The sequence below is a fragment of the Triturus cristatus genome, chromosome 5_2 (assembly GCF_964204655.1).
Source record: "Triturus cristatus chromosome 5_2, aTriCri1.1, whole genome shotgun sequence".
Lineage (NCBI taxonomy): Eukaryota > Metazoa > Chordata > Amphibia > Caudata > Salamandridae > Triturus > Triturus cristatus.
In genome coordinates, this window is record NC_140588.1 from 305,218,315 (window position 1) to 305,235,551 (window position 17,237).

Below are 17,237 nucleotides of genomic sequence, written 5' to 3' on the forward strand. Positions count from 1 at the left end.
TCACCCGAGCACACCTGCAGAAGCTCAGCCGAGTACATCTTCGGCAGCTCAGCTGAGCCCTTCCTCTGCGGTGGGAGCATCACCCTTTTCTGCTCCTCTGGATATAAACCCTCATTTTGGGAGGGTTGCAATGAGGTGCACAAGATGTCATGGCCTAATTGTTCATGCGGAGACCAGTGTTTCCCTCATAAACAATAGGATAGACCAGCACATCTGTGGTCCTTGTTAGTATACCCATTCTTTCTTTCCTCTTTCCCTTTATGAACACAGCGGTTCTTTTAAGAGCCAACCTTACCTCTTAACTTTTTTTTAAATTTTTTAAATGACTTTTTAAAATTTTTTTTTTACCGTACGCGTACGGTACGCGCATTTTTTTTTTTTTTTTTAAAACAAAAAAATTTTAAACACCCTACAAGGTCCTTGAGGGACTACTACAGAAATGAGAAAAGCATAGAGAAGAGTAGTGAAAAAAAGTGAGCATTAAAGTAAATGTGTGATAATTCCAGAAATTTCGCACTTAACTGACAATGAAAATAACTTAATTAAAAATAAGTGATTTATTTAACTTTATATAAAGAAGTTTATTTTTCATATTTTTCCTTTCTCAATCTGTAAAAAAAGAAAAAGGTATTAATATTAACAATACATTTTAGAATACAGTGCACATATTTTCATATTTCCCCAAAAAATTTTTTGCCCTTTTTTTGCTGTTTTCAGAATATATTGCATTTCACTGTAAATCGTAAAAGCAATTGCATTCATCACTTAACAGCGGGCAAAAAAAAAAACAATCTGAAAGATTGTTTAAAAAAAGCCCAGAATCTCTTCTCACTAAAACATACCGTAATAGAAATGTAACATTTGCAATAAAAATCTCACCTAAGAACAATAACTAATTCCAGTAAATATCGTCTGAAAATTGTGTTGCATAAGCATAATCACCAAAATAATTTGTGTCAAAGAAGTCCACAATGCAAATTATTACCTTTCCTTTAGGCCAAATGGTAATTTTTAAAATATTTTTTGATGACATTTCCAATGGTTATCCAATTAAATTGTAATAATGTTTTGTACAGATGATGCAATTTCTGTCTAAAATTTTGGTTTCAGAAAAATTAAATAGGAATTTGCTAAATCAAAAGGCAAACGTTGCTTGAAAACCAATTGAGAATCATTACACAGTGTCCAGCCTTTTTCACATTTAAGAAAAACTGTGTAATGACCAGAAGTTACAATAGGTCCATCATGGAAAATTATTGCAACTGTGACAAAAGTTTTTCCAGAAATTGATAATTGCTGTCCTGTAAATTTCTTTATTAAAGTGTCCAATTTTGTTCCATCTGCTCTACAACGTTGCATCATTAAAATTACATACTGTCCATATTTCTTTAAAAATAACGTTGAAAACATGTCTGATTTACATTTAGAACATTCCATGTTGTGATTGGCATCTTTAACTAATTTACTAAAAGTCACTGATTTAGTCTCTGGCAATGTTAAATAGATAAACCTTTCTGAATCAACATTAGAGCTGCATGCGTAGAAACAGTTTTCACAACTATGTTCCCATTTATAACAGAGACCAAATACATTTTCAATTTCTATCCCTTCATCTTCAAGTACCAAAAGGATATACAACAAGAATTCCTGTGCATCTTGCTGGACATTTTGAGAAAACTGTGTTTGTCCTGAACAAACATCTAATAGATTTCTAATTTCAGTCGCACTTTCTATTTTAGCTTTATCAACACTCAGCTTCTCATGAAGAAGACTTAGCACAGAACAGAATCTTTTTTCATGATTTTCTATTATCTGCTCTTGCAAACTTTCAAGATAAAATACAACATTCAGCACTACATTTGCGTTGCAGTTGACACCAGAGCTATTTTCAAAATGGCAACCAACAACCTCTTCAACATTGTCCTTTTTCTTTTTGCTTTCAATCACATGACTCTCTTATTGTTTTCTCTTCTGTACATCCTCATTACAGATATTCTCAATTCTCCTTTTCCGACAAACAACACGTTTCTCCAACACAGGATACTGACCTAAATGAGGAGCATAGGTTCTTCTTAATCTATTATATTCCTTAACACAATTTGCATCAGCACTAACTTTTGAGTCATCAAAGTCTATCATGAATAAACCAGATAATGTTTTCACTCGTGACAAAGCAACATATGCCATACCTTCTTTGAACACAGTAGATCCAATGTTTACAAATGCACTATCAACAGTTAATCCTTGACACTTGTGAATAGTTACAGCATATGCTAGAGAAAATGGAAACTGCTTCCTACGTACATATAAGTCTTTCACAAGCAAAAAACGGACTGAACAACGACTAATGTCTTTTACCTCTTCAATCTGATCAAATTTTATTTTTAAAAACTCAATTCCTTGTTTTTTCTGCTAGTTAACAAAACCCACAACTTTACTCTAGCTCCATTTACTAAACCTTTTTCAACATCCAAATTTCTCCTTAAAAATACTCGACAGTTCATGCAAAGATATAGATTTTTTTCTAATCCAGCTGTTTTCGAAATGTTCTTCTCTAGAGAATCCAATTTATTTTTCAGTTCGCCTGTTAATGTATTAGTAATTCTTTCATGTTGGATTTTGTCCACTGCTTCCATTTTCTTAATCTCTTCCTTTTCCAATTTCAAAAGTTCCTCATTGAATATTGAGCATTCACGTAGTGTTGGCATTAAGCAGATTACAGTATTTTTTTCTGCAATGTTCTTGTATATTTTCTCTGCAACTATTTCTTCACTTGGAAACAAATTATGTAGCAACCGACTCTGTAATACTTTTCTGCCAACTTCTGTGAGTAGTCCAATTCTGATATCTTTCAGAATACTTCCATATTCTTCATCATTTGCTTGCCTCATATTGGTAGTGAGTTCTTTGTACTCAAAGAATGACCAAATATTCGCATTACCAATGCTTCCTAATGACTTCTTCGTGTCCTCATGTGTCACAGTATTAAACACTGGTTGTCCTTTAACTGGAGTGAGCTGCAGTAGATCCCCAAAAACTATAACATGTTTTCCACCAAATAACACGTCATAGTCTCTTTTTAGAATTTGCTGCATTCTTAAATGCACAAAGGCAAGCATTAAGTTTGATACCATGCTTACCTCATCAATAATGAGAACTTGCATCTTCTTCAACACTCTTGAAACTTCGAAACATGCTTCGCCAGTTAGCTTGTGATATTCTATTTTGTTCTCATGCTCCACTTGTAACATTAGCAAGCGATGGAGAGTAATTCCTTTAATATTATATGCTGCTAACCCAGTTGGAGCAGTAACAACACAAGATAAATTTGAATCAGTTTTTTGCTGTAGGTAGCTTCTGATGACTTTAATTAAGAAACTTTTCCCAGTTCCAGCTTGTCCACTCACATACAACCTAACTGGTTCAAATGATGTGCATGTGCACTCTTTATTTTCATGTAGTAATCTGTGATCAATTTTTTTTCTGACTTCTTCATAAATTTGTCGTTGTTCTTCATTCAGTTGTTGTTCCAAATCTGGTAAGTCTATTAAATCTTCCTGAGCTTGATTCATAGCCGTTTCCACTTCAGTCATGGCTATTGCAGCTTCATTTTCTAAGATTGGCTGTCCTAGTGGATCTTGACTGAGCGTTCCAGAACTTTGGCTGTCTTGAGAACTGTCTCTAGCTACTTCAGCTGCAATTGTAGCTTCCTGTTCAATTTCTTCGTTTAACATTTGGACATAATTCCTGAAAATACTGCATTCAATGGTATCTTTACATGCATTAAGTGAATCCTCATAGCTTTGAAATTCTCCAAGTAGTTCGTCCTCTGAACGCCATGGTTTAAACAGCTGTAAAAGTGCCAAGTAGTAAAATTCCTTTTTGTCAGGAGAGTCACAACTCAGCTTCCTGTGATTAATCAAACTTCCTTTTGTTTGCTTCACTAAACATCCTTCCTCACCAATGACTTTATATTTTCCATTGTTGATGTCTTCTGTGGCTTTCTGTGAAAAAATGTAGTTCTGCAGCACTTCATAGAGTCACATGTTCTCAAGATGATGACTTCTTTTTGGGTAATATGTGTCCAACATATTTGTTTTCAAAATATCCTTACTTTCTGGGTCGTTCTCGGCCAAATATTCAATTTCTCCAACAGATTTCAGTACCCGATTTCGCATTCCTGCAAGGCCTAAACTGACCCAAATTATTCTTCTGGATTTCGAGTACAGACTTGCAGATGATAACCTATCTGAACATTCGTAGGATCCAATTTCTCAATGTGATAACATCTTTAAACTGAAACTGTACAGCTTCTTACTGACAGTCTTCTCGTGAGAAATCTCTTCCCACATTTCCTTCAATTCTGTTTTCTCAGATTTAGTGATGAAGATGTGACATACCGAGCAACAGCAATAGAATTGTCTGCCACATACTGAATATCCATGTTAGCATTCCACATGGATAAAATGACTGGGTTGTAGTCATTTATATATTTTGACTCTTCTTTTCTTCTTAGGTTGTACGTATTTTTGGGAGATTTTCTTGTAATAGTATGTCGCACAGCTGACATAAAACTGTTGACTCTTCCTTTTGAAAGAACAGGTCTAGGAAATCCAAATCGACATTTTGTGTAGAATTTATCTTTGGTCTTGTACTTCCGTCGACAGTATTTTCCACACCGATGACTTTGGAAACGTAAAACTTGCTCTTTTAACTTTTTCTCTTCTGTGCTTTTAGGTATAGCACATGTTGCATATTCTTCAATGAAAGATAACACTGCTTCATCAGCATCTGTTCCAAATTTTGGAGCATCCTTGATCCACAACAGCATATGAATGTGAGGAGCACCTCTTGCTTGGTACTCTTTTCTCCAAAAGAAATCCACAACTTCTCCAAGTGGTGGATTTTTTTTATTGCAGATGAAGGACATCATAGCCTCAAATCTATGATTGAAATATCTGCAAACATTAACCGGATCCAATGAGCACAGTTCTCCTGCTGTCTTGTATTCGATGTTTTTAATGTTTGAATTTGCCTCTCGTAGAAAATCCAGTAAATCATCCCAAGCGTACTCGGCACAGCTTAGGGTTAGGAACCATGTTGGAGTTCCTAAATTCCGTAACATACATTTCAATTCTCCATGGCGTCGGTACCAATATTCATTCGTCCCACGCTGACAAGCCATTAGATTGATCAATTGTGATTCCAAATGATCATCTCGCTGCTGCACTTTGTTCATAAAATCCTTAGCAGACACATTATATAGATGTGTTCCACTTTTTAAAATGTGGTTTACTGCATAAGATAGTGCAGACAAGTCACTTTCAAATAACAGATGGAACAAATAAGGAATACTTTGACGAAATCTGGGATCTTCTGCATATAATCTGGTAGTCCGATACTCAGAAGCAGGAATCTGGACTGGACGTTCATCGTATCGTCCACCTTCTCCTGTAGGAAACAGCTGGGGAAAACAACGAGCTTCCAAGCTCTCCTCCCATACACTCACAGGAGTTCCTTGTGCTTTTTTCATTTGAAACAGATCAATGGTGTTTGCCATTACTTCTTTTGAATGAAGAGGATGTATGCTGAAATGTTCATAAATTTCTTCTTCTTTTGACTTGTCAACTTTTTCAATTTGCCCAGTTGGTGTTTCTGTGTCTCCTAGTACATCCTCTTCATCTTCATCTATATAAATTGATTCATACCATTTATTATTTTTTTTCAAATACAAATTTGCTCTTTGTACTTTTCGTACATCTACCAGCTCCTGCCAAATTTTCTTACTCTTTGTAGGTACACCATTAACCAGAATAACTAATGGTTCAGTTTCCAAAGTATCTGTATCAATAGTTTCCATATTTTTTTTCAAATCCAACGGCAAATAGACAACTCTTCCTTTTAAACCTCTCTGTAAATCTGAAGGAGGTAATTTGCCTGTTTTTGGCTCCATACGTACTATGGTCTGGAACGGATGAAGACATTGAATGAGTATAGACTCATACGTATTTAAATCAGAAAGTTCTGCAGGAACTTCAACCAATTCTAAATTATTATGTACAGCTCTAGCTGGCATTTTATTTTCTTCTAACTTGTTGTAACAGTATTTACAAATACGATGATCTTCACCCAAATCAAAACAATTTTCAAGAAATATATATGTTGCAAAATCCTTCCACTTATAATTATCTTCTTCTTCACTTTTTTTGTAGAGATCAACATTCCTTGTTTGGATTTTATAATGGCTTCTCCGGCAACAAATACAAGTAATATTTGGTCTTTCATTAGAGATGATAACAAATTTTGTTATTTGATCTTCACATTTCCTATTTACGGAGGGTTCTACATTCTCTTCCACATTTTCCTCAATAACTGTGTCATTCCCTGCACTTTCTTGTTCCGGACCAAAGTAACTTAACTGAATTTCATCAGTAACCTTCTCAACATCTGATACAGATCCACGGAACAGAGCCTTATTCAACTCATTTAACTTTAGTGCTGGACTTTTAGCAAAATACAATCTTCTCACAAATTTTCTAATTTCAGTATGATGAACTGCCAGTATCCTAAAATGGTGAAAAACACTTTGACACACTTTCCTAGATAAACAAGCCAGAGAATGTCCTTGCAAACCAGTATTCTCTCTCACTCTGCATGGATCTAGTCATTGAAGCACCTTAATCTTCTGTTTAACACTCTTTTTACTAAATTCTCTTAAAAACTCACGTAATTTATCAATAGATTCCTGTCGCAAAGTACAAATACTACTACAATTCCAAGTATACACTGGGGCTTTAGGACGTCTCCCCATAACCTCATCCGCAATCACTTCTTCCTCATTTCTTGGAACCATTTTCTCCTTTTCCATTATACAACCATCTTTTACTTCATATGCTCGTCCACTGGTGTCAACTGCATGCAGCAAACTATTACTTTGAAGATAACTCTCTTCATTAAAAAATGGTTCAGTACTTGAACTATGCATCCATTCTCCTAAAAACTCTTTACAAAAGGTATTTCTTTTTACTACTCTTTTCGTTTTGCTTTGTGACTTCATTACATTAACTATTTTTTCTAATGTACGCATCCTGTTCAAAATTAAAATGAATAGTTTTCTTTTTAAATCTAAAGCCTTAGCTACAATGGCTTCAATATATTTTTTTCTCTTGTAAAATTTAGCTCTTTTCTTATATTTTTTCACATCCTTTAGCAAATTGGACATCACTCTTCTCTGAAACATTTTCCTATGGATCTCTTTAAATGCTGATTTTCTTTTCAAGTTAATTTTTATAGCTTCTGCTTGTACATTAGCATTTAGTAAATTCTCACTATTCTCCTGTTGTTTTCTACTTGAAAGAGTTTTTCCAATAGGGGCATTTTTTTAATTTTTCCTTTTTTTGAATATATATTTAAAGAATTCCTTTGTCTGCTTACCAGAAGACTTTTTCTTTTTCCCAACATGAGCATTTTCAACTAACTTGGGTCCTCCAGTTGTCTTCAAATATACATTTTTTTCTGTTTTTTTCGCTGTCTTGATTTTATAGGCATCTTATATTTCCTTCACTGCTCTGCAGCAATACCTGAAAGAAACTAAAAAAAAATACCTTTTTGTAATTTTGATATATTACTATATTTGTTCTGATCTTTTCTTTTCTTATAACACTATCTACCCCTTTCCTACAAGTGAAAAACACAAGAAAACCAACACGAATTTAATCTCTAAGAACAATTCCTGTGTGCACACAGATTCTTGGTGTGATTCTAGGCAGAACACGATATTTCATTTGCAAATCAAAAGCACACTTATTTTTTTTTTTTTGCAACTGTTAATTACTCTAACAGTCTGACACATTTTCTTTATAGTTTAGAGAGGCAGAAAAGAGCACATGTCCAATCAGCTTTTTTAGAGCATGTACATGTGTAACCTGGCTGACTGACTACACTCCAGCAAAGATAATGATCCTTGGTGATGTTCAATGCATTAGCGTTCCTCACTCCTACCTAAAACACCACACAGTGCTGATTAGTAAGCATGAGTGTACAGGAAAAACAGCTACCTCTCTGCTAAGAGTGTGGTTCTGAAGACTGTCTACTGTCAGGTGCAAGAGAGACTTGAATGGACCCTTACATAACTGCATAAACACTGTAAACATGTATGTAAGACTACATGTGTGGTAAGGGTTAATATGAGTTTTTAGCATGTGGCAACTACATGACCCATTGCAAGAGTGGAAGAAAAATCTACCATGTTGATTTCAAATATGTTAGCATTTGCCTCTTATTTGAGAAACTGTTTTGGGCTGAATGCTAACCACCACATTTCCAGAAAACAAGCTTCCCCTTTCACACGAAATACATCTCTGACAGCAATTCCTCTGTGCTCACAGACTCATGCTGTGATTTTACGCAGAAAATGAAATTTGCTTTCCAATTTCAAAGCACACTTACTACTGTTTTCTGTGATTTTAGGCAGAAAATAAAATTTGCTTGCCAATTTCAAAGCACACTTACTACTGTTTTTTCCTGCAAGTGTTAAGTACTCTAACAGTCGCATACATTTTCATTACAGTTTTCAGAAACAGAAAAGAGCATATGTGCAAACAGCCTTTTGAGACCATGAACATGTGTGACCTTGGTGACTGACTACACTCCAGCAAAAGAAATCAGCCTTAGTGATGTTGAATGTATTAGCGTTACTCACTGCTACCTGAAACACCACTCACTTGTGAATACTAAGCATGATTCTACAGGATAAACTGCTGGGTGTGTCCTAACAGTCTGCTTATGCAGACTGTGTATTTTCAGTTGCAAGAGACATATGCATGGTTACTTCCAAAAAGAACCAGAGAGACACGAAATACATCTCTGACAGCAATTCCTCTGTGCTCACAGACTCATGCTGTGATTTTAGGCAGAAAATGAAATTTGCTTGCCAATTTCATAGCACACTTACTACTGTTTTTTTCTGCAAGTGTTAAGTACTCTAACAGTCTCATACATTTTCATTACAGTTTTCAGATACAAATAACAGCACATGTGCAAACAGCTTTTTGAGACCATGAACATGTGTCACCTTGGTGACTGACTACACTCCAGCAAAAGAAATCAGCCTTAGTGATGTTGAATGTATTAGCGTTACTCACTGCTACCTGAAACACCACTCACTTGTGAATACTAAGCATGATTCTACAGGATAAACTGCTGGGTGTGTGCTAACAGTCTGCTTATGCAGACTGTGTATTTTCAGTTGCAAGAGACATATGCATGGTTACTTCCAAAAAGAACCAGAGAGACACGAAATACATCTCTGACAGCAATTCCTCTGTGCTCCCAGACTCATGCTGTGATTTTACGCAGAAAATGAAATTTGCTTGCCAATTTCAAAGCACACTTACTACTGTTTTCTGTGATTTTAGGCAGAAAATGAAATTTGCTTGCCAATTTCAAAGCACACTTACTACTGTTTTTTCCTCCAAGTGTTAATTACTGTAACAGTCGCATATATTTTCATTACAGTTTTCAGATACAGAAAAGAGCACATGTGCAAACAGCTTTTTGAGACCATGAACATGTGTGACCTTGGTGACTGACTACACTCCAGCAAAAGAAATCAGCCTTAGTGATGTTAAATGTAATAGCGTTACTCACTGCTACCTGAAACACCACTCACTTGTGAATACTAAGCATGATTCTACAGGATAAACTGCTGGGTGTGTGCTAACAGTCTGCTTATGCAGACTGTGTATTTTCAGTTGCAAGAGACATATGCATGGTTACTTCCAAAAAGAACCAGAGAGACACAAAATATATCTCTAACAGCAATTCCTCTGTGCTCACAGACTCATGCTGTGATTTAACGCACAAAACAAAATTTGCTTGCCAATTTCAAAGCACACTTACTACTGTTTTCTGTGATTTTAGGCAGAAAATGAAATTTGCTTGCCAATTTCAAAGCACACTTACTACTGTTTTTTCCTCCAAGTGTTAAGTACTCTAACAGTCGCATACATTTTCATTACCGTTTTCAGATACAGAAAAGAGCACATGTGCAAACAGCTTTTTGAGACCATGAACATGTGTGACCTTGGTGACTGACTACACTCCAGCAAAAGAAATCAGCCTTAGTGATGTTAAATGTAATAGCGTTACTCACTGCTACCTGAAACACCACTCACTTGTGAATACTAACCATGATTCTACAGGATAAACTGCTGGGTGTGTGCTAACAGTCTGCTTATGCAGACTGTGTATTTTCAGTTGCAAGAGACATATGCATGGTTACTTCCAAAAAGAACCAGAGGGACACGAAATACATCTCTGACAGCAATTCCTCTGTGCTCACAGACTCATGCTGTGATTTTACGCAGAAAATGAAATTTGCTTGCCAATTTCAAAGCACACTTACTACTGTTTTTTCCTCCAAGTGTTAAGTACTCTAACAGTCGCATACATTTTCATTACAGTTTTCAGATACAGAAAAGAGCACATGTGCAAACAGCTTTTTGAGACCATGAACATGTGTGACCTTGGTGACTGACTACACTCCAGCAAAAGAAATCAGCCTTAGTGATGTTAAATGTAATAGCGTTACTCACTGCTACCTGAAACACCACTCACTTGTGAATACTAACCATGATTCTACAGGATAAACTGCTGGGTGTGTGCTAACAGTCTGCTTATGCAGACTGTGTATTTTCAGTTGCAAGAGACATATGCATGGTTACTTCCAAAAAGAACCAGAGGGACACGAAATACATCTCTGACAGCAATTCCTCTGTGCTCACAGACTCATGCTGTGATTTTACGCAGAAAATGAAATTTGCTTGCCAATTTCAAAGCACACTTACTACTGTTTTTTCCTGCAAGTGTTAAGTACTCTAACAGTCGCATACATTTTCATTACAGTTTTCAGAAACAGAAAAGAGCACATGTGCAAACAGCTTTTTGAGACCATGAACATGTGTGACCTTGGTGACTGACTACACTCCAGCAAAAGAAATCAGCCTTAGTGATGTTAAATGTAATAGCGTTACTCACTGCTACCTGAAACACCACTCACTTGTGAATACTCAGCATGATTCTACAGGATAAACTGCTGGGTGTGTGCTAACAGTCTGCTTATGCAGACTGTGTATTTTCAGTTGCAAGAGACATATGCATGGTTACTTCCAAAAAGAACCAGAGGGACACGAAATACATCTCTGACAGCAATTCCTCTGTGCTCACAGACTCATGCTGTGATTTTACGCAGAAAATGAAATTTGCTTGCCAATTTCAAAGCACACTTACTACTGTTTTTTCCTGCAAGTGTTAAGTACTCTAACAGTCGCATACATTTTCATTACAGTTTTCAGAAACAGAAAAGAGCACATGTGCAAACAGCTTTTTGAGACCATGAACATGTGTGACCTTGGTGACTGACTACACTCCAGCAAAAGAAATCAGCCTTAGTGATGTTGAATGTATTAGCGTTACTCACTGCTACCTGAAACACCACTCACTTGTGAATACTAAGCATGATTCTACAGGATAAACCGCTGGGTGTGTGCTAACAGTCTGCTTATGCAGACTGTGTATTCTCAGTTGCAAGAGACATATACATGGTTACTTCCAAAAAGAACCAGAGAGACACGAAATACATCTCTGACAGCAATTCCTCTCTGCTCACAGACTCATGCAAAAATCACCACATACATCCTCTCTCAAAATCATAACTCACCTTTAAAATTAGTTAGTTGAGAAAGAAATGTGGCACTCAAACAGCAGACTATCAGAGTCAGAATATCAGAGCTGTACACCTCTCTCCTCTGAGCAGAACCAATTAATGGCAATGTTTCCCTCTCTTTTTTCACACATATACATGTTAATTACAAATCTCAGTGCTTCCCACTTTTTTTCAAATGAAATCATACATTTCTATTGGTTGAAAACTTCAACCCTTTTCCAAATGTACCCTTCCCACAACTTGACTTCTGCCTGCTACCATAGCAACAGCTCATGGAACACTGCTGTGAGGAGACAGGTCAGAAGTTCACCACACAATGTTTCAAATCGAAAGACCAAGAGTGCTTCACCTGTCCAACCTAACAGCAAATCCAAACTATTCTTCTGTGGGAACACAATTTTCTGAACCAATACAAAACATGCTTCTAAAAATGTACACATACAGCCTACTTTTTACTGTAAAAAGATTTGAATCAGCCAATGAGTTCTTTTTATTTAAAAAAAATATGTATGCCTCCATTTTCAAACTGTCTTTCATTTCATATTGCCATTCTACTGAAAGACACCTTCTGAGTGCATCCAGATCTCCTTGAAAGATGTTCACAGTGTGGATTGTAGGTCACAGCTATGTCTTCTGGAGTGAAAAGTATGCAGAAAACAGAGGTATGGTGAGAGACCTTGCTTTGCCAAATGTAGACATTAAATGGATTGGTCAGAGAGGGTTAAAGTGGCACCAATTATTGCCTTTGGTGAAAACCTTTCAACATCTCCCACAGCCTAACCTTATTATTGTGCACTGTGGTGGAAATGACCTAGGCACTTTAACTGGTGTAGGTCTGGAAATGCTTATTAAGGACACCTTTGTGCAATTGATGTCGCTTTTTCCTCAATCTGCCTTTGTATATTCTAACATATGCCAAAGGCTAAAGTGGAACTGGTCCAACCAATTTTGTCCGCAGATTGACAAAGCAAGAAAGCACGTCAACAAATCTGTTTCTGCTTTCCTCAGAGACTATGGTATGGGTTCTATATACCACAACAACTTGCGTTACAACATGCAAGACATTTATAGAGGAGACGGTGTACATTTCAATGATGAAGGGAACAGAGTCTTCCTCTTGAACTTTAGACTCTGCATCGGTACTTACTTGTAGGTACCAAAAAACACTAAATGAACACAACGTCTCTTTAGAGCCCCCTAATATCTTAACACTTAAATTTGTTTTTTTCTTCTTTTTTTTTTATTTTCTACCGTACGCGTACGGTAAGCTTACCGTACGCGCACCCCGCGATTTTTAAAAAAAAAATTTAAATGTATTTTTCATACTTTTATGGCCTTCTTGGACCCCCTGACAAACGCTAGGGGGTCTGCAACTCTCTTCGTTGCCCCCTTTCCACGTTCTCCTCCTTTTTTTATCAGTGTGAGACACACAAAATGGAGGCCGACACTTCCTGATTTCGACCGATTCGAATGTTTACAGTCATGTAACCACCAATCAGAATTGACCTCGCGCATGGCAGCGTGCTCGTTCGGTAAGCTTACGGTACGCGCTCGGAGCGCGCCTATAGATATATATATTGATTTAAATGCTATTTTCTCAGCAAATACTGAACACATTTACACCAGACCTACAAAAGGCACATCCCTGACCTGAGGACTACCTCTCTGCCAAATTTCAAGTAATTCTGTTCAGCCGTTCGGGCTGTAGCTTGGACTAAAGGTCCTATGGAAAAATGCATGGGGAAAACACGTTTTGGGCCCCCCTGCTTGACGAATCCCCCCAGACTTTCAGGGTAGGAGCGGAGTGGAGCGCCCCACCTATTTTGAAAATTTCGCCAGGATTCGTCAATCTGCGCCAAAGTTATTCAAAATAGAATGTTGCAGATTTCCTATGGAAACACGGTCCTAACTATAACTACCTACTGGCGCCCGCCAGTAGGTAACATATACATATATATATATATATATTAATCCAAAATATATGCAAATAAGCCACGCACTCTCAGTAGCAGTTACGAGTAACGAGTTTAATACACACTGTTACGCGTTTCGGGAGTCGCGCTCCCTTGGTCACCAAGGGAGCGCGACTCCCGAAACGCGTAACAGTGTGTATTAAACTCGTTACTCGTAACTGCTACTGAGAGTGCGTGGCTTATTTGCATATATTTTGGATTACTATTGCCGGCGGTAGCTCTACCAGCTTTACACGCCACCCAACCACGGGCGAGATCCCCAGGAAGAGCTGATCCCGTTTGCGCATATATATATATATATATATATATATATATATATATATATATATATATATATATATATATATATATATATATATATATATATATATGTACACACATATATATATAGTCCACACATATATATATAGTGCACGTGTGCATTTGCAGATGCACATAAACAGGTACAATTCCTTGTCCTCTGCTGATAGGTGTTAAAGAATACTGAGGTATGTAATAATTTACATTGGGGTCTGACTGTAACCATAGAACAAGACAAGTGATTGGAGTGAGCCTTGTGACTTGCAGCTTGTGTTGTTGGTTGGGCTCGAGATTCACTAGTTTAGTTTTAGAAAGATATTTGTTAGTAAGGAAAATAATCAAGAGAAATCTGATTTTGTCTTTTGTTAGTGAGGAAAATAATCAAGAGAAATCTGATTTTGTTATGACTGATATGTAAGCGACCCTCTAGAGGATGATGCTGTGCTGCACAGTGGCAAAACTGGCTCTTCTGCACTGTGAAATCTCTTTGAGGTTCACTAGCTGTATATAATTCCTCCATCCAGTGTTAAGTCCGGAAATGTTGGGGTACAAAACTGTTTCTACTCTTGGTCGGTATCAACATAGGCAGCGGGTCAAGTTCGCCCTATATAAAACTACGGAAAAAATGACGAGGACAGAGTCCTTGAAGTGAATGATGTACAGTGTGGGAGTCGTTCCTGTAGCTTCCTTTGTCTCTGAAAACTTTTTGCAATTGTGCCAGGATTCTGAAAGTGGTATGGAGGGGTAACCTATGTTTGTGGAGGAATGTAATCATGGAACTTGAACAATTGGCTAAAAAAAACCAGTTGAAACCTTTCTAAACGTAAAAACACTAATGGGAAATGCTAAAGTTAAACATGGAAACTCCCTAAATGTATGAGCTGCTGCCTCCCAAAAAATCGACATAGGCCGTGCATTGATAGTTTTAATTTGTACTTTTGAGAAGGGAAGCTAACCTTGAAATGCGACTGAGGGCTGTACGTTTTGCAGCAAAGCTTCAAGGCGCCTAGATGGCATGACCGACCCTAAAATGAAGAGTTGGGAACCATCCATGCATTTCAGTAGGTTGCGTGATCACTTGGCAACTGCACACGTAGATCTGGCCTTTGTCGTACTGTATGACAAATTATATATGCTACTGAACATGACTCAGGAGGACACCGCATGCAGCACGCTGTGTGGTGTTGGGGGGTTCTCCTTGACAGGTGTTGACCAAGTTCGGTCTTTATTCTGCTGAAGCGCCCCCCGCGCACACACATGGATGTCCCCTACCCACAAAGGTGTGGGATGTTTGCCTCGAACACAGAATGTACTGGCCCTCACTTGCTGCGTAAACACTCGGGGGGATGGGAGGGAGAATCCATTGGCATGGCAACCGGGGAGGTGGAAGGGGGCATGACTCAAGGAAAAACAATCAGGATGGCTGCCATGTTTTGCAACAAACAGTACGATTGCCAAGACGCTGTCTGAGACCGAAGCCTGTTCTAAGAAGCGCATGCAAGTCCTGAAACACATCTCCCGAGCAGCTGCATTTTAAGATTTTGAATGTCCTATTTTTGCTTAGCACTCGCTTTTAGTCTAGAGACTTGCGTACATACCTGATGCGACCTGTCCCTTTCTAGTGCGCTGCGCGCGGAGCATGCGTCATTGGGTTCCAAAGTGTTTGCTAAATGCCCGGCTGTTCGTCGAGGCACTTGCAGCTGTTAGAAGCTCAGTTTGTTACAAATTGGACGCTGTTCTTGTCTGTCTGATTTAACTGTTGGAGCTGAACCTGTGCTGTGAGCAATTGCTGGAACGCAAGGAGGAGATCTCGGAGCTGAAGGCCGAGCGGAACAACACGAGGGTGAGTCACAAGGAGATCACTGGGCTGGCTGATGAGGCGCTCATTTAAGAAACCAAAACAAAAAAAGCACGTTTGACGAGGAGAGGGGGAGGAGGAGGGGGCCTGTGCCTCTTTCCCTTGCGGGAGCGAGCAGAGGGAACCATCTGTTTGAAAGTTAATTACAAACAGATGGTTTCAAAGCTCGCTCCCGCAAGGGAATCGCCAAACGTGCACGCGTTGCCATTGAAAGCAATGCAAAGCATGCACATTTTTGGCAGAAAAGGCCAATCGATTCCTAAAGGTCTCCTCCTAAGCAGCGCATGCATGCTGCGTAGGCGAGACCTAAAAATTTGCTAGTCGCATGTGTCTATTGGCAGCAGTAAATGTTAAGCAGTAAGGGCTCACATGCTGCCAGTCCGATTCTGCAATAACTGGGGTCCTCTGGAACCGCCCACAAATGATGCTTAAAAACGTCACATTCTGAAGTAGCCCAGAGCGTGCATGTGCAGCATCAGCCCTGTACTGCCAGGGCTGCTTGTCTATCATCAGTTGTCTTTTACCAGTTTTCTCACAGTGTGACGAAATGGTATGGGAGGGGTTGCAGCATTACCAGGTTGACCTGTCATGTGCTCTAAACAGTTGCACGGGGCATGCTTCTGCGCCTCAAGTATCCTCCTTAGAGCATTCCAGCAGAGCGAGCCTGAGAGGTGATTTTACAAGCTGCAGCTGGGATGAAAGCGTCACTGTGGGCTACTGCGGCAACAGGCTACAAAACTACTGCGGGTGAATGGTGTTATCTCTACTTCGCTGTGGGGTCGAGATCACTTATTTTCTCATCCTCTCTTCGTTCTTCTTTTCCCCACTGTCCTTGGCTTGCCGTTATCTCCTTTTCTTGCTATTTTCTCTCCCTATTCCTTCTTTCTAGTAGAAGCAGCAGACACAATCCGGGACGGTGAATTGGCGTGGATACCTTATGTTGAAGAAAAGTTATAGAGACCTAAGAGCAAACTATTCCAAATAGCCAAACAAAAGCTTAGTACAGGGGTGGGGTGGGATGGGTGAGGTATTGCAGCGAAAGGGTTAATTCCTGCCAGTTTTTCTTAACTTCCAAGAGAGCACACACACACACAGGCGAGAGCACTGTAAAACCAAGGAGAAGAATATAAATCAAAAAAAGAGTTCTCTATTTCAGTATGAAAAAGACAGGTTGAAAACTGACAAACGTGTAAGGGAATCACATTTGAGTATAAATACCTTCTTGGTCTTCTACCAGCTTGGAAAAATGCGGGCCACAATCAGCATAGACAGGAGCAGGGAGACGCCAAGGCGCATAGATTGACTTATTTCGTGTAAATTAAAAGTCAGGAAAGTGGCCAACCTTGCCCGACAAATAGGTATTTTATAAAGAAAAGGACAG

General features: G+C 38.4%; 1 protein-coding gene across 4 annotated transcripts in view; it reads right to left on the reverse strand.

Annotated features, from left to right (window-relative positions):
* Window positions 1-17,237, reverse strand: part of LOC146822909 (glutamate decarboxylase 1-like) — a 931,087-nt gene that overhangs the window by 890,899 nt on the left and 22,951 nt on the right. The window contains exon 2 of one of the 4 annotated variants that reach the window (XM_085607064.1): window positions 392-7,590. The exons of the other annotated variants lie outside the window; for them this stretch is intronic. Coding sequence (XP_085463190.1) covers window positions 4,358-6,076 — 1,719 coding nt within the window. The 5' untranslated portion in view covers window positions 6,077-7,590 and the 3' untranslated portion in view covers window positions 392-4,357. Of the gene's footprint in view, window positions 1-391; window positions 7,591-17,237 lie in introns of those variants that run through there. 4 annotated transcript variants of the gene reach the window in all.